General features: G+C 60.4%; 1 protein-coding gene across 1 annotated transcript in view; it reads left to right on the forward strand.

Annotated features, from left to right (window-relative positions):
• LRP1 (LDL receptor related protein 1) overlaps positions 1-17193 on the forward strand; it is an 83641-nt gene extending 66448 nt beyond the window's left edge. The window contains 38 exon segments of the mRNA XM_021091826.1: positions 74-264; positions 1061-1244; positions 1396-1481; positions 1652-1771; positions 2188-2375; positions 2502-2707; positions 3219-3293; positions 3296-3358; positions 3361-3405; positions 3989-4137; positions 4558-4651; positions 4773-4889; positions 5114-5233; positions 5595-5717; positions 5851-5976; positions 6603-6719; positions 7420-7491; positions 7494-7525; positions 7630-7762; positions 8424-8543; positions 8656-8778; positions 9113-9253; positions 9337-9471; positions 9549-9668; positions 10648-10916; positions 11352-11530; positions 12020-12126; positions 12315-12431; positions 13468-13644; positions 13788-13928; positions 14041-14214; positions 14421-14582; positions 14997-15171; positions 15278-15379; positions 15530-15594; positions 15698-15788; positions 15887-16031; positions 16195-17193. Coding sequence (XP_020947485.1) covers positions 74-264; positions 1061-1244; positions 1396-1481; positions 1652-1771; positions 2188-2375; positions 2502-2707; positions 3219-3293; positions 3296-3358; positions 3361-3405; positions 3989-4137; positions 4558-4651; positions 4773-4889; positions 5114-5233; positions 5595-5717; positions 5851-5976; positions 6603-6719; positions 7420-7491; positions 7494-7525; positions 7630-7762; positions 8424-8543; positions 8656-8778; positions 9113-9253; positions 9337-9471; positions 9549-9668; positions 10648-10916; positions 11352-11530; positions 12020-12126; positions 12315-12431; positions 13468-13644; positions 13788-13928; positions 14041-14214; positions 14421-14582; positions 14997-15171; positions 15278-15379; positions 15530-15594; positions 15698-15788; positions 15887-16031; positions 16195-16335 — 4925 coding nt within the window. The 3' untranslated portion in view covers positions 16336-17193.

The following is a 17193-nucleotide window of genomic DNA, read 5'->3' on the forward strand; positions in this document are numbered from 1 at the left end:
TGGCCCCTGTCTCCGTCCCCCAGCCCCCAGACTGCCTGGGACCGACTGACCTGCCACCTCCTCCCCTCCCTAGAGCACAAGTGCAACGCCTCCTCGCAGTTCCTGTGCAGCAGCGGGCGCTGTGTGGCCGAGGCACTGCTGTGCAACGGCCAGGATGACTGCGGTGATGGCTCAGATGAGCGCGGCTGCCACGTCAATGAGTGTCTCAGCCACAAGCTCAGCGGCTGCAGCCAGGACTGCGAGGACCTCAAGATCGGCTTTAAGGTATGCCGTGCCCTGGGTGGGCGCCTCCACACCCCCAAACCTGGCAGGGGCCCTACCTGTTTATTCTTTCCTCCAACAAGGGCTAATTGCTCTCCTGCTCTGCCAGGCAGTGTTCTGGACACTGGGGACACAGCTTTGGACGCAACAGAAATCTCTGCTCGGTTGGTTCGGCGGGTAGAGCCAGCCGGCAGATGAGGTCAGGGGCCTAAGAGAAGGAGGGGCGTGCAGATGTGCAGCGGGCAGCAGATGCACAGGTCTTCAGTTCAAGGGAGAGGCCAGACGGGGGAGAGGGCCTGGAGCCATCACCATAGAGACGGCATTTAAGCCATGAGCCTGGATAAGATGCCCCAGCAGGCGAGTGTAGATGGAAAAGAGGACTGTGTGAGGCCCGAGCCCTGGGCTCAGTCACACCGAGGACAGGGAGGTGAGGGGGAAGCAGCAGAGGAGCCTGAGCAGGGCCCGCCGCAGGGACGGGAGGACAGCCAAGTGAAGAGGAGAGCGTGTTGGAGGAGGAGGAGGCGATCAACTCTCAAGTCATGCTCACGGTCACATAAGAGGAGGCCTGAGCATTGACTCGGATGCAGAGACGTGGAGATCGCTGGGGTCTCACGATAGTGGCGGGGTGAGGACCTGTTTGCTGCCTACCTCCCCTGGCAAGGCTGGGCCTCCGCGTCAGAGCCAGCCACCCCAGGTGGAGGGAGCCAGAGCCCCAAGACAGCTTCTGACCCCAAGTCTCGAGGGTGGGAGGCCTGCAGACCCCTGCCTGGTGCCCACCCAAGGCTCCCTGTGCCCACAGTGCCGCTGCCGCCCTGGCTTCCGCCTGAAGGACGACGGCCGGACATGCGCCGACGTGGACGAGTGCAGCACCACCTTCCCCTGCAGCCAGCGCTGCATCAACACCCACGGCAGCTACAAGTGTCTGTGTGTGGAGGGCTACGCCCCCCGCGGCGGCGACCCCCACAGCTGCAAGGCTGTGACTGGTGAGACGGGTGCTTGGAGGGTGTGCAATTGGCCGAGGCAGCCGGCGGCTGTGGTGGGAGGGCCGGGAGAGCAGAGCCGAAAATAGGCTGGGGACCGAGGGTGCCAGAGGGTGTCCCAGCCAGCAGCTCAGCCAGCACCCTCTGTCTCCAGATGAGGAGCCATTTCTGATCTTCGCCAACCGCTACTACCTGCGCAAGCTCAACCTGGACGGCTCCAACTACACGCTGCTTAAGCAGGTGCAGTGCTGGCCCTCCCCACCAGCACCCCCAGGCCCACAGCTGCTTCCCTCACCCAGTTTGGCCCCTTGCTCTCCACTCTCAGGCCCATGCCATCACCCCCCACTGACGTCTCCAGCCATCCACAACCTGACTCTTTGGTCACCCCTGTGCTCACCCCCCAAATCCAGGGCCTAAACAACGCTGTCGCCTTGGACTTTGACTACCGAGAGCAGATGATTTACTGGACAGATGTGACAACCCAGGGCAGCATGATCCGCAGGATGCACCTTAACGGGAGCAACGTGCAGGTGAGGCTGGGGCAGCGTCCCTCCCAGAAGCCCCCTCTGTTTCGAGGCCGTCTGGCCGTCTCCCCACCCACCCCACTGAATTATGCCTTCTCCCCCTTCCCCCCTGAGTCACTGCACAACTCTGCTCGTCCTCGCTTCTCTCTCCCCGAAACCCAGGGAGGGCTAATGTCTAGGAGATTCCTCTCGCTCTTTCTCTAATTAGCAGCGAGTCCCCCTTATGTCTGACCGCCCTTAGACCTGAGCTTCTGGGCACTGTGGGGTTTGGGGTGTGGTCTCTCTCCTCTAGAGACCCCTTTCCTCGAGCCTGGGCTGACAGCACGACTGGGGCTGGGCCTTTTCCCTCCACTGTCCTCCCAGATAGGTGACAGTCCTGTCCCAGGTCACCCAGGACCCTTTCTCCCTGCCCCTGTCCTCAGGTGCTGCACCGGACGGGCCTCAGCAACCCCGACGGGCTGGCTGTGGACTGGGTTGGTGGCAACCTGTACTGGTGTGACAAAGGCCGGGACACCATCGAAGTGTCCAAACTCAACGGGGCCTATCGCACAGTGCTGGTCAGCTCCGGCCTCCGTGAGCCCAGGGCTCTGGTTGTGGATGTGCAGAATGGGTATGTGGGCCTGGAGGGTTGGGGGAGCCCCTAAAGCAGCTGGTACACTTGGGTGTCCAGGCCCAGCCTTCCTGAAGGCTCCTGGTGGGACCTGTCACTGGATCTCCCTGCCCACCCACCTGCCAGGTACCTGTACTGGACAGACTGGGGGGACCACTCACTGATCGGCCGGATCGGCATGGATGGGTCTGGCCGCAGTGTCATCGTGGACACCAAGATCACGTGGCCCAACGGCCTGACACTGGACTATGTCACCGAGCGCATCTACTGGGCTGACGCCCGTGAGGACTACATTGAGTTTGCCAGCCTGGATGGCTCCAACCGTCACGTCGGTCAGTGCGCCAGTGAAGCTGCCTGGGCACAGCAGACCTGGTGGGGTTGGGGGTCTGAGGCTACAGGGGCTCAGGCCTTTGGGGCAAGAGTGGGGTTAAAAGCCAGAGGGCTTGATCTGAGGACCCCACCCGCCAAGGGTCAAGGGGTCTAGGGACCTGCCCAGGCATGAGGCCACCCCATGCGGCCTCAGGAAAGAGAGAGGGGCACCTTCTCATGCCCAGATCCCAGTGACTGGCCCCGAGGAGGGTGGGAGGGGGAGGACAGGCTGGTATCCAGCACTCCCTCATTTCCTGACAGCAGTGGGTATTTTGGAGCAAGAACCTGCTGTCCAACAGGCCTGGGTTTGAGTTCCAGCTCTGCCACTTACCAGCTGTGTGGCCCGGGGCAGGGGTGCGGCTAGTGCCCACCTCACAGGGTTGCTGTGGAGTTAAGGAGACTTAGCAAAGGATGTGCCCGGTACACCGCTGGGTGCTAACTGGCTGCTGGGTCTGTCCCCACCCCCGGCCACAGTGCTGAGCCAGGATATCCCACACATCTTCGCCCTGACCCTGTTTGAGGACTATGTCTACTGGACCGACTGGGAGACCAATCCATCAACCGAGCCCACAAGACCACGGGCACCAACAAGACTCTCCTCATCAGCACGCTGCACCGCCCATGGACCTGCACGTCTTCCACGCCCTGCGCCAGCCCGATGGTAAGCAGCTGAGGAGTGAGAGTGGCCATTGGTGAGCCAGGCACGAGGGACCCCTGGGCTGGGCTGGGGCCCCACAGTCTCAGCGGGGATTCCTGCCCACCTCTTCTGCAGCACTGACCGGGCAGTGTTATAGATGCCAGGAGATTCAGGAGGCTGTAGACAGGCTATGATCTGGCTCTCAGGAGCCCAGCTGGGGTCCAGCCCTGGGGTCTTGTAGCAGGGAAGCCCTGAGGCTGGTCCAGCAGGGCAGGTCTGGGTAGAGACCACCGAGGCCAGACCCCGAAGGCAAGCAGACCAGAGCTGAGGGAAGGCTCAGGGGAAGCTGTGCGTGGGCTTCAGGCAGGGCCTGATCCTGGGACCTTGAGAAAGTCCTCTCCCGTCTCCAGCTTCAGCTCCCTCCCGAAAGAGCAGGGTTTGGATCCATCCCACTTCCATTCAAGATCGATGGGCTAGGCAGCCTTTGAAAGGCCAGAAAACGTATTTCCAGCGAGGGCTGCCCTTGCTCCGGACCCTGGCAGCTCAGGGGGCAGTGGTCCATAAACTGAGCCAGTCAGCCGCCGTTTAACCGCTTTTCCCCTGGCAGTACCCAATCACCCCTGCAAGGTCAACAACGGCGGCTGCAGCAACCTGTGCCTGCTGTCTCCTGGGGGTGGCCACAAGTGTGCCTGTCCCACCAACTTCTACCTGGGCGGTGATGGGCGCAACTGTGTGTCCAACTGCACAGCCAGCCAGGTGAGGCTCTTCCCCTAGACCCCGTTCACCACGCCTCATTCCCCGACCCCCGCACACCAGTACCCCCACTCCTCCTCTAATGTCCTCATGCATCTGGTTTTCCCACGCTAACACCCCCACATTTCTTGCCTACCTCTTGTCTCCCCACAGCAATACTTTTACACCCGTCACCTCACACAAACACCCCCACACCCTAACCCTGAGCCCTCCCCCACCAATCCCTCCAATCCCAACCTCCGCACAGATACCCCCTGGCCTGGCCTTCCTACACTCGCCACATCCCAACCTTCCATCCAGCCCATCCTCCCCCCAAGACACCCGACCCCACTGCTTCTTTGAAACATCCCAGCCCCCTCAAAAGAAAACCTCCTGAGTTCCCCGGACCCCCACCAACCCCTCTTGCCCCCACCTGCCCTCCAGTTTGTGTGCAAGAACGACAAGTGCATCCCCTTCTGGTGGAAGTGTGACACGGAGGACGACTGCGGGGACCACTCGGACGAGCCCCCGGACTGTCGTGAGTGCCCCAGCAGGGTGGCCAGAGGGTCCTGCATCAGGTCCGAGCCTCCTGACTCCCAGGCCCCGCATGGGCGTGCCCACCCCCAGCCCTGCTGACCCTGAGCCTCCCCTCCCGGCAGCCGAGTTCAAGTGCCGCCCCGGACAGTTCCAGTGCTCGACAGGCATCTGCACGAACCCTGCCTTCATCTGCGACGGGGACAATGACTGCCAGGACAACAGTGACGAGGCCAACTGCGGTAAACGGCTGCCTTCCCACCCCGCCTTGTCCCTCCCTAGGATTTGGGGGTTTGGTAACTGCTCCAAGGGCAAGGGAGCTCAGCTGTGGCTGCCGCCGCCTCTCCAGGCTGGACCCCTGCTGCTCCAGCCCTGAGCCCGCCCTCTCCCACTGAGGAGGTGGCCCGCCCTGCCTGAGTCCTCCATCCACCATAAGTTACCCCCCCTCCTCCTCCCACTCCCACAGACATCCACGTCTGCTTGCCCAGTCAGTTCAAGTGCACCAACACCAACCGCTGTATTCCTGGCATCTTCCGCTGCAACGGGCAGGACAACTGCGGAGACGGGGAGGATGAGAGGGACTGCCGTGAGTGCCTGGGGTGGTGGTGGGGAATGGGGTGGTGGGAAAACGGGCACAGAAACACAATTCACATTGAAATCTACCCCCGCTTCTTCGAGGGGCCATGCTGCTCTCAAGTAATGTTATTAGATGAGCCACATAAATTATATGGGGTGTGACTTGGTTTGCTCATAAAATCATCATGCACATCATAGAGTTGTGCGGATCCAGAAGACTAAAAGCACCAACATTAAACTGTCCCTTCCAAGAAATTGCTGGCAGGACCAAGACCAGGGCCAGGGCATAGACGAGAGGGGAAAAATGATGACCTTCCCCCTATGGTGGGAGGCAAAATGGGCAGGTCTTCATTCTCTCCCCAACCCTGCAGCCGAGGTGACCTGTGCCCCCAACCAGTTCCAGTGCTCCATTACCAAGCGCTGCATCCCCCGAGTCTGGGTCTGTGACCGAGACAACGACTGCGTGGACGGCAGTGATGAGCCTGCCAACTGCAGTGAGTCACCCGGAGCCCACCCTCCCTGCAGTGTCTGCTACTCCCACCTCCCCAACGTGTGGCGGCTCCCACCCAGACCCCACCCTCACCGCTCATTCCTCCCCATCGTCACCACTGGGCCACCCCCTTGCAGCCCAGATGACCTGCGGAGTGGATGAGTTCCGATGCAAGGACTCGGGCCGCTGTATCCCGGCACGCTGGAAGTGTGACGGAGAGGACGACTGTGGGGACGGCTCGGATGAGCCTAAAGAGGAGTGTGGTGAGCTCCCAGCCCCGCTCCAGGGAACAGCACCTGGTGGGGAGGGCCAGCCTGCACCCAGCACCTCCAATCTAGTTCCTGTCCCTGTCCCTGCCTCCACCCTCACCTGTACCCGTGCAGACTCTTCTCCCCACACCTGATGGGATCTGTGATCCCCTCCAAAAAGCAGCTCTCCCAGTCTCCTGTCCTTCCTGCCCCAATAGCTCCATAGACGCCACATCTCAGAACACAGCCTGGGGAGTCCCATTGTGGCTCAGCAGGTTACCCAACATGGTGGCACTGAGGATGTGGGTTCAATCCCTGGCCTCAGTCAGAGGGTTAAGGATCGGGCCTTGCCACAAAATGGGCATAGGTCGCAGATGTGGCTCAGATCCCATCTGGGGCTGTGGCATGAGCTGGCAGCTGCAGCTCCCACTCAACCCCTAGCCTGGGAACTTCCATATGCCGCGGGTGTGGCCATTAAAAAAAAAAAAAGAAAAAAGAACACAGCCCAGCCTCCCACTGCAACCTCTGTCAGGCAAGAATGCCCACTGTTCTGCTCCTGGCCATACTGACCACACCTGTCCGAGACTTTGATGTGTGTCCCCTCCCTGTCCCTGACCACCCCTCAACCTGGCCTCTTCTAGATGAGCGCACCTGTGAGCCCTACCAGTTCCGCTGCAAGAACAACCGCTGTGTGCCCGGCCGCTGGCAGTGCGATTACGACAATGACTGTGGGGACAACTCTGATGAGGAGAGCTGCAGTATGTCCCCTACCCTGCCCCATTCGGCCCAACAGGCGCCCTTCCCCGGGAGACCTTGGACACCTCCCTGCTCAGCGCCCCTGCCCCTCCCGCCACCAGGCTGCACTAGGGCAGGTGGCCATCTCCCAGGACTGGGGGTCAGGAGGCCCCTCCCTCCTCACCCCACCCCACCCCACTCCATGTTGTGTATTTGAGTTTGTGCCATTTCACCTCATCTCATGTTTCTCTCCATTTTCACACTGTCCTCTCGGGGTTGCAGAGGTAGGTGTCTCTGATGTGCCCGTGCTCCTACCACATTCCCCTGCCGCTGCCCCAGAGCCCACCTGTCCCCGTGCGGTGCCAGCCCATCGTCCTTTACTGGCCTCTCCCTAAATCCTGGTGCTTGTCTTAATGGTCTTGTCCCTCCCCTGCCCTCCCCACACACAGTCTGCCCTGAGGGCAGGGCCAGGGACCATGCCCTCTCTTGTGTGTCTGCCCCAGAGGGATAAGTGGGAGCACCCTCTGTGACCAGCTGGTCCCATGAGGGCAGCCAGTTGGCTTGCCTGGGATTGGTGAAGCTTCTTGGTCATTATGCCAGTCACCTGTGGCCTTCAGGGACACAGGGAAGGGTGACATTGCTCTGCAAGGACTAGAGATGCCCTGAAGGGCAGAGTCCCTAAGCCCACCCTCCTGGGCCTGTCTCTCCCCTATCTTCCCCCAGCCCCTCGGCCCTGCTCTGAGAGTGAGTTCTCCTGTGCCAACGGTCGCTGCATCGCCGGGCGCTGGAAATGCGACGGGATCATGACTGCGCAGACGGCTCAGATGAGGTGGGCGGGGAGACCAGAAGGAGGGAGAGATGGCATCCAAAGAGTTGGGGCAGAGCCACAGGGGCCCTCAGATCTGACCAGGATGCCTGCTTCTGTGCCCACAGAAAGACTGCACCCCCCGCTGTGACATGGACCAGTTCCAGTGCAAGAGCGGCCACTGCATCCCCCTGCGCTGGCGCTGTGATGCAGATGCTGACTGCATGGACGGCAGTGATGAGGAAGCCTGCAGCACTGGTGGTGAGCCCCTCCACTTTGGCTCCTCAGCCCTCCCACCGTGTCCCACAGTAGCACTTAGTCAAGGTGCCACTTGCATTGAAATCCAGCAGAAACCTGTGGACTATGTGCATCCAGGCCTCACCCCACAAGTTCCCATAGCTGTCAGCTGCTCTGAGAGGCAAAGTCCCTGCCCACTTTCCTTTCCTGAGACAAGGAGGCAGCACCTACCGCTGGCCTGGGCTCAACAGCCCAGAGGGGGCAGTGGGAAACCCAAGTGAGAGAAGGTTGGGGCTTGGAGCAGAGACCCCAACAGTGAGGGCAGACATCCTGGCTCTGCGCAAGTGGCTGAGGCCAGGGCCTGCAGCCTAGGTCTCCTGACTCCCAGCCCAGTGCTCCTCCTCTGTCCCTGCCACTGAACTACAGCAGACGGGGGAGCCCTGCCACACCACCCGATAAAGAAGGCCTACTGGACCACTCTGGACACTTCCCCCAGAAAGGCCTCTTCTCCCCTAAATACCAAAGGATCAGTTTCTGCCCAGCTACCGGCCAGTAGCAAGTTAGGAAACCTGGGTTCAGTCTGGTGGGACCTCTGCCCATGGAGGGAGGGATCTGGGCAAGAGCCCACCCCCAGCAGCCTGGGGCCGAGGGCTGATCCTTTACTCTCTGCTCCCCCTGCGCCCAGTGCGGACCTGCCCCCTGGACGAATTCCAGTGCAACAACACCCTGTGCAAGCCGCTGGCATGGAAGTGCGATGGAGAGGATGACTGCGGGGACAACTCAGATGAGAACCCAGAGGAATGCGGTGAGGCTCCGGTCAGGGCGGGCCGGGGGCGGGGTTCTCACTATCCAGGGTGGGCGGTGGGCCGCCGCCCCGCCCCCTAAGCGGATTCTCTCTCCTCCTCCCTCCCCCGCAGCCCGTTTTGTATGCCCTCCAAACCGGCCCTTCCGTTGCAAGAACGACCGCGTCTGCCTGTGGATCGGGCGCCAGTGCGATGGCACCGACAACTGCGGAGATGGGACTGATGAGGAGGACTGTGGTGAGCAGGGGCCCAGTGGAGGGGAGCCTAGGGCGCCTCAGGCGGGGTGCTCTACACGGGGTGGGGCAATTAGGTGCGGTGTCTGGTGAGCAGATTCACCTGGGAAAGGGGAGGAGCCACTGCCAGGAGCCTGGCGGCCCTGCCTGGGAGGGAGAGAAGCCCGCTGCGGAAGGCCTGGAGGTGGAAACTGAGAATGAGAATGTGTAATCAGCTTCCCCTGAAGCTTAACAGCCAGGCTTGTGACCCCTCTACCCATGGCTGACTGGAGGGTCCCAGTGGGAAGAAGGGGCAGAGTGGTAAATAACTCAGGACCTGAAGCCCCGCCCTCCCCCAGAGCCGCCCACGGCCCAGAGCCCCCACTGCAAAGACAAGAAGGAGTTTCTGTGCCGGAACCAGCGCTGCCTCTCCTCCTCGCTGCGCTGCAACATGTTCGATGACTGCGGCGACGGCTCTGACGAGGAGGACTGCAGCATCGGTGAGATGACGTTGGGGGGTGGGGGCAGGGCTCGACCGGGAGGGCGGGGAGCGGAAGCCCAGGCTTAGACTCAGTCCTCGCAGACCCCAAGCTGACCAGCTGCGCCACCAATGCCAGCATCTGTGGGGATGAGGCACGCTGCGTGCGCACGGAGAAAGCCGCATACTGTGCCTGCCGCTCCGGCTTCCACACGGTGCCCGGCCAGCCCGGATGCCAAGGTAGGACGGCAGGCCCAGCGGGGCGGGCAGAAACCCCAGCCTCGAGACCCGCCATGACCCATCCATGTCACCCCCAGACATCAACGAGTGCCTGCGCTTCGGCACCTGCTCTCAGCTCTGCAACAACACCAAGGGCGGCCACCTGTGCAGCTGCGCTCGGAACTTCATGAAGACGCACAACACCTGCAAGGCAGAAGGTAGGAGGAGGGGGCGGGCTTATAACGGCGGGATATGAAACCAGGACCTGGAACGCGGGGGTATTCCTCCATGCAGCCTTGCCCAAGCCTGAAATCCTAGACCCGCAGTACACAGTGCTGGCAGTCGTGCGGGGGCTGCAGGTCCCAGGGCTGAGGCAGTTTGGGGAGGGGGAAGCACGCAGATGCGCATCCCTACACTTCCCCTGATATGTACCCCACCTGCACAGTCCCATTATTTTTTCAGCTTTTCTGAGATACAGAACTGTCAGGTAGTTAAATGCATACCAGGTGATGACTTGATGTAAGTACACTTTATGAAAGGATCCCCCCATCGAATTAATTAACACATCCATCACTTCACATATTTACTTTTTTTTTTTTTTTTCGGTGTGAACATGTATACATTCTGCTCCCTCGTATGCTTTGACATACAGTTGCACCTTCCTTGTGCCTGCATACACACCCCCCCACACACATCCATGCACACACAGGAACATGTATATACACACACAAGCCCACCACGCATACCCAAGTGCACTGAGATGCCCACGCACATCTGCACCCTCCATGGCCGTGTTCACACACACCCACATGTGTGTGCGCCCATATCAGATGATTTGGAGCAGAGCACATGGTGATGCCCGCCAGAGGCCACAAGGAGGCAGAAGTCCTGAGGCTGAAAGAGAAGAGACTGCTTTCTAGAGTAGCAGCTTAGATCAGATCAGCTCCGGAGAGAGGGAAGTTTTGAGGGCTGAGGCTGGAGCCCTCAAGACCGGCTAGGGGCAGGATGAGCAGAGGCTTCTGGCTAGGGCAGATGGTTCCATAGGAGAGAAGACACTGTCAGTGTGAAAGGGACTGGCCTGGGTGGGAGCACATCTCTGGGTGGCTCCTCCCAGCACTGGGCCCAACAACCCCAGCCCCGCCTTTCACACACACCCCCGCCCCCACCCCGCCAACATCTGGTCTCTTATCCCTCCAGGCTCTGAGTATCAGGTCCTGTACATCGCTGACGACAATGAGATCCGCAGCCTGTTCCCCAGTCACCCCCATTCAGCGTACGAGCAGGCCTTCCAGGGTGACGAGAGCGTCCGCATCGATGCCATGGATGTCCACGTCAAGGCTGGCCGCGTCTACTGGACCAACTGGCACACAGGCACCATCTCCTTCCGCAGCCTGCCACCTGCTGCGCCTCCTACCACTTCCAATCGGCATCGGCGACAGATTGACCGGGGTGTCACCCACCTCAATGTGAGCACCTGGCATGGGGTGGGGTCCACACACAGGCACCGATTGGGCAGGAAGAGCAGACGGTTCAGAGCAGAGCTGGCTGAGGACAGTGGAAGGGCAGAGAGTGAGACTGGAGGATTACATCACAAGGCACAGACTGCAGATAGACAGTAGCACCGTCGTCAGTAGGTGGCTCTGTCACATCACAGCCAAGGCTGCAGGGCATGGTGAATACCGGGCCTTCAGCTTCAGAGCCATGTCCAGTGCCTGATTGTCACTGCTGGCCCACTGTGTCCATCTTTTCAGCCTCTTTAGCCTCTTTGGGCCTCACTTTATTCCTCAGTAAAGCAGGGCAGTGATATCTGGCAGGGACAGGCTGGCAAGTGTGGGGGGCTGGATAATGGGCAGGAAGACAAAAGGTGGTAGCCTCTGAAACTGTGACGCCCCCCCATTCAGATTTCAGGGCTCAAGATGCCGAGAGGCATCGCCATTGACTGGGTGGCTGGGAACGTGTACTGGACTGACTCGGGCCGAGATGTGATCGAGGTGGCACAGATGAAGGGCGAGAACCGCAAGACACTCATCTCCGGCATGATTGACGAACCCCACGCCATTGTGGTGGATCCGCTGAGGGGGTGGGCAGGGGTCCTGGGGGGAGGTGTCTGGGCCAGGGCTGTGAATCTCCTGGGATTGGGGGCAGGTGCCCAGCATCTTCCATTAGCATCTTCCAGCATGTCCTTCCCCTCTCAGACCAGCCTGAGATCAGAGTCCTCCAAAGGCCCCAGGTCTTCCAAGCCGCACCCAGCGCTGGCCCTCCCTGACGCTGCCTGGAGTCCCACGGGCCTGCTCGGGTGGGGCCTGACCTCCGCTTGGCTGGCTGTCATGGGGAGCCAGGTTCTGGGCTTCTCCTTTGCTCCAGGGGGCAGCTCTGCTACTTAAATGACTCCAGATCAGCACATTGTGGTTTTAGAGTAAAAGCTCTTTAACCTGGGCAGGGAGCTGAGTCCCCCTGATTCTCTCTGGTGGGGTGGACAGGATACTCTCTTCTCAATACCCAGCAGTCCCCCTGTGCCCACCTTTGGGAGCCCAGGCCCTACCCACACTCACTCCTTCTCTCTCCCCAGCACCATGTACTGGTCAGATTGGGGGAACCACCCCAAGATTGAAACAGCAGCGATGGATGGGACCCTTCGGGAGACACTGGTACAGGACAACATCCAGTGGCCCACAGGTCCGTGCAGCAGGGGATGGGGGTGTGGGAGGGGAAGGGGCTTGGACTGGGATGGGACAGATGGTTGGGGAGGCTTTTCCCAGAAGAGGTGATTGGGAGCAGTCATGGGAACAATGGTGCTGCCCCAAATGCAGAGATTGCCCTGGGGCAGGCAGGCTGGGCCCTCACAGTGCTGTTTGCTCCCCCAGGCCTGGCCGTGGATTACCACAATGAACGACTGTACTGGGCAGATGCCAAGCTCTCGGTCATCGGCAGCATCCGGCTCAACGGCACAGACCCCATCGTGGCTGCTGACAGCAAACGAGGTCAGCGTCCACCAGCAGCCTCAGCTAGCCCTGACCTTACCCGGTCTCTGTCTTCCCCTCTGAGCCCCAGGCCTCCCTCAGCACCTGCCAGCCTCCTCAGCCTGGCCCCCAACAATCTTTTTTGTTTTGTTTTGTTTTTTGTTTTTTCGTCCTTTTAGGGCCGCACCTGCAGCATGTGGGGGTTCCCAGGCCAGGAGTCGAATCAGAGCTGTAGCCGCCGGCCTACACCACAGCCACAGCAATGCCAGATCTGAGCCTGGTCTGCAACCTGCACCACAGCTCACGGCAACGCTAGATCCTTAACCCACTGAGCAAGGCCAGGGATCGAACCTGCAACCTCATGGTTCCTGGTCAGATTCATTTCTGCTGCGCCATGAAGGGAACTCCTATGACCCCCAACAATCTTGCAGTGCCCTTCAGGCCTCTCCCAGCACCAGCCCTGCAGGCCTGAGGCCCACTCTGACCTTCTGGGCCACTTTTCCATTCATTCCATGTTTTTTTGTATTTTTTTTTTTGGTCTTTTGGTCTTAGGGCTAGGCATGGCACATGGAGGTTCCCAGGCTAGGGGTCCAATCAGTTATAGCCACCGGCCTGCGTCAGAGCCACAGCAATGTGGGACCTGAGCCGCATCTGTGACCTACACCACAGCTCACAGCAACACCAGATCCTTAACCCACTGAGCGAGGCCAGGGATCAAACCTGCGTCCTCATGGATACTAGTCAGGTTCACTAACCGCTGAGCCATGACAGGAACTCCCTCCATTCATTCATTCTGACAATGAGTATTGAGCTGCATGGAGGCAACACAGGTGATAATAGGAACTTATTAGCAAATATGGGGAAAGGGGGCAGAAGTTGATCCTGACCCCAGAAGTCCAGGGCTGATGGGACGTTCTGCCAGCAGCGGCCACTGGAGGAGGAACAGGTTGAGGAGCGTTTGCTTTGGACATGTTGAGTTAGAGGTACCTGGGAGCCATGTGGCCCAGTGTCCTGGAGACTGTGACCAGGGCCTGAGTCCCCTCTGACTCCTCCCCAGGCCTCAGTCACCCCTTCAGCATCGATGTCTTTGAGGATTACATCTATGGCGTCACCTACATCAATAATCGTGTCTTCAAGATCCATAAGTTTGGACACAGCCCCTTGATCAACCTGACAGGGGGCCTGAGCCATGCCTCCGACGTGGTGCTGTACCACCAACACAAGCAGCCGGAAGGTGGGCGGAAATGGAGCACCCAGGCTGGGCCAGGGAAGGCCCGGGGCTCTGTGTCTCCAAGCTGCTGCCTCAAGTCGTGGCGGGCAGGGGAAGTTCTGGGTCCATGAGTCTCAGCATCCTCCCACCCCTGCCCTCACCTGCAGTGACCAATCCCTGTGACCGCAAGAAGTGCGAGTGGCTCTGCCTGCTGAGCCCCAGTGGGCCTGTCTGCACCTGTCCCAATGGGAAGCGACTGGACAATGGCACCTGTGTGGCTGTGCCCTCGCCAACACTCCCACCAGATGGTATGCCCATGCCCCTCCCTGGTCCCCCATCCCGTGTCCAGAGCCCTCTTTCCTGCAGCCCCTGAATTCCCCCCACCCCCTTGGCTCTGCCCCCTGATAATCCTTCCTGCAGCTCCGCGGCCTGGAACCTGTAACCTGCAGTGCTTCAATGGTGGCAGCTGCTTCCTCAACGCGCGGAGGCAGCCCAAGTGCCGCTGCCAGCCCCGCTACACAGGCGACAAGTGTGAGCTGGACCAGTGCTGGGAATACTGTCGCAACGGGGGCACTTGCGCTGCCTCCCCCTCCGGTATGGCCTTCAGTTCTCCTGCCAGGACTATTCCTGGCTCCTGGACCCCAGCCCCTGCCCTGCCTTACTTCACCTCTGCCCACCCCCGTGCCTCTTGCCCACAACCCCATTCTCTGCCAACTGCCTCCCACCCTGTCCTATCCCCCTGCAGTAGGGCCGGGCGGCTCAGTGGGCCACAGTCCCGCTCACACATCCTCTCCCACCAGGCATGCCCACGTGCCGGTGCCCCACGGGCTTTACGGGCCCCAAATGCACCCAGCAGGTGTGTGCGGGCCACTGTGCCAACAACAGCACCTGCACCGTCAACCAGGGCAACCAGCCCCAGTGCCGATGCCTCCCTGGCTTCCTGGGTGACCGCTGCCAGTACCGTGAGTGAGCCATCCCTGGGCCCTGGGGGAGGGGATGATGGAGCTGGGGGACCTGAGAACCTAGGGTGGTGGTCACAGGGGCGAGTTCTAGGGAGAGAGGCCATTCACAGCTCAGCCAGGCCTAGGTTACTGGAGCTGGGCCGTGGAGTAGTGAGGTAGTGCCCCCGCCGCCGCCCCAGGTAGTGAGCCCTCTGGCATCAGGGCTATTCAAGCAAAAGCAGTGCGCTGTCAGGATGCTCAGACACATCTTTGTACCCTGGAGCCTATGACGTGGGGGGGCAGCGGGCTTAGGAGGTAGGAGTCACCCAAAAGTCCCAGGGGTTCCCCAGGTGTCTAGCCACACCAGCAACCTCTGGAGGACACTCATGAAGGTGGGGCCTAACACACCTCCTCTCCTGCCTCCCGCAACTACAGGGCAGTGCTCTGGCTACTGTGAGAACTTTGGCACGTGCCAAATGGCTGCTGACGGCTCCCGGCAGTGCCGCTGCACCGCCTACTTCGAGGGGGCCAGGTGCGAGGTGAACAAGTGTAGCCGCTGTCTCGACGGGGCCTGTGTGGTCAACAAGCAGAGTGGGGACGTCACCTGCAAGTGAGTGGGGCCCACCCCGCCAGGCCCTGCCCTGCCCCACCCGCTCCTTCCCCAGCACCTCAGACACCCTCCCGAGCCCTGCCCAGCCTCTCACTCCCTCCTGCAGCTGCTCTGATGGCCGGGTGGCCCCCAGCTGTCTGACCTGTGTTGGCCACTGCAGCAATGGCGGATCCTGCACCATGAACAGCAAAATGATGCCTGAGTGCCAGTGAGTTGGGCCTGTGCCTCCATGAGGCCTAGACCTTCCCTCCCTCCCCCCCAGTCTGACCAGACCATTAGGATCCTGTGGTCCCTCCTGGTTTCCCTGCCAGCCACGGCTGTGGTCCCACCTATTCAGCTCTGCCCCTCCTGTCTGCAGGTGCCCACCCCACATGGCAGGACCTCGGTGTGAAGAACAAGTAGTCAGCCCACAGCAGCCTGGACGTAGGTGGCAGGGGGTGGGGACGCAGGGCTGCTGGGACCCGGGACAGAGGGCCTTGTGTTTCCCAGGCTCTCGGGACTGAGCGTCCCACCTCCTTCCCTCTAGATATGGCCTCCATCCTAATCCCTCTGCTGTTGCTGCTACTAATGCTGCTGGTAGCCGGAGTGGTATTCTGGTACAAGCGGCGAGTCCGAGGGTGAGTTATGGGCAGTCTGGGAGATTGTGGCCATGATTTTACTGCCCTAGCCTTACCCCCCTAGAATCCCTGCCCCCAATGGTCCCGCCTCTCCCCAGGGCTAAAGGCTTCCAGCACCAGCGGATGACCAATGGGGCCATGAACGTGGAGATTGGGAACCCCACCTACAAGATGTACGAAGGCGGGGAGCCTGATGATGTAGGGGGCCTACTGGATCCTGAATTTGCCCTGGACCCTGACAAGGTGGGCTGAGAGGACAGAGGAGGAGGCTTCCAGGACAAGGGACCAGGGGCCGTGGGTGGGCTGACCGAGCGTATTGGGTTGGATGATGGAATGTAGGTGGGGATGGGGTGGGGTGCCCGGGCCGCAGGTGCCAGCCCCACCTGAACCCTCTGTCACCTTGCAGCCCACCAACTTCACCAACCCCGTGTACGCCACACTCTACATGGGTGGTCACGGTAGCCGCCACTCCCTGGCCAGCACGGACGAGAAGCGAGAACTCCTGGGCCGGGGCCCTGAGGACGAGATAGGGGACCCCTTGGCATAGGGTTCTGCGCAATCGGACTTCCCCAGAGAGCCTCCTGCCTGCCCTGCCAGAGAAGTCCTTCAACGAACCCTCTCCTGCCCAGCCAACCCCTCCCCGGCCCCGCCGGGATGTATAAATGTAAAAATGAAGGAATTACTTTTTATATGTGAGCAAGCGAGCAAGCGAGCACAGTATTATCTCTTTCCGTTCTCCTTCCTGCCTGCTCCTCAGCAACCCCCCCCATGCTGCCTTCCAGGAGGGGGGGCAGGGAGGGAGTTCTGCAACTTACAGGTACGAGGGGCCCCGCCTCCCACCTTCCCACCAAAACTGCACCCCCACTGGGAGAGCTGGTGGTGCTGCTTCCCCCACCCCTGTACAAGACACTTTGTCAAGGCTCTCCCCTCTCATCCCCCCACCCCTGCCTCCAGCTCCCTAAGGGCTGATTCTAGGATTCTGGGGGGGATGAGCCCTTTGCTGCCCCTGTCTGGAAAATTTGGCTCTGGCTGAGGTAGGAAGAAAAGGATGGAGATTTTTAGTTCCCTGTCGGGGAAGCCATCCCATGCCCCTGCCCCTACTCTAGGGGCACCTCTGAGATGGCCAGGCTCAGTATCCCAGACAGGCCCTCCCCCTCCCCAGTGCCCCCACCATGGCTCCCAGGACTGGAGACTTTCTTTGGTAAAACAGTCCCCCAGGCTCCCCTCCCCTGGGGACTAGGAGGAAGTGGGGCACACCAAGGAAGGGCAAGCAAGCGGGCAGCCCCGTTTTGGGGATGTGAACGTTTTAATAATTTTTGCTGAATTCCTTTACAACTAAATAACACAGATATTGTTATAAATAAAATTAAAAAAAAAAAAAAAGAAAAAAGAAAGAAAAAAAAAA

The sequence above is a fragment of the Sus scrofa genome, chromosome 5, assembly GCF_000003025.6.
Source record: "Sus scrofa isolate TJ Tabasco breed Duroc chromosome 5, Sscrofa11.1, whole genome shotgun sequence".
Taxonomy (NCBI): Eukaryota; Metazoa; Chordata; class Mammalia; order Artiodactyla; family Suidae; genus Sus; species Sus scrofa.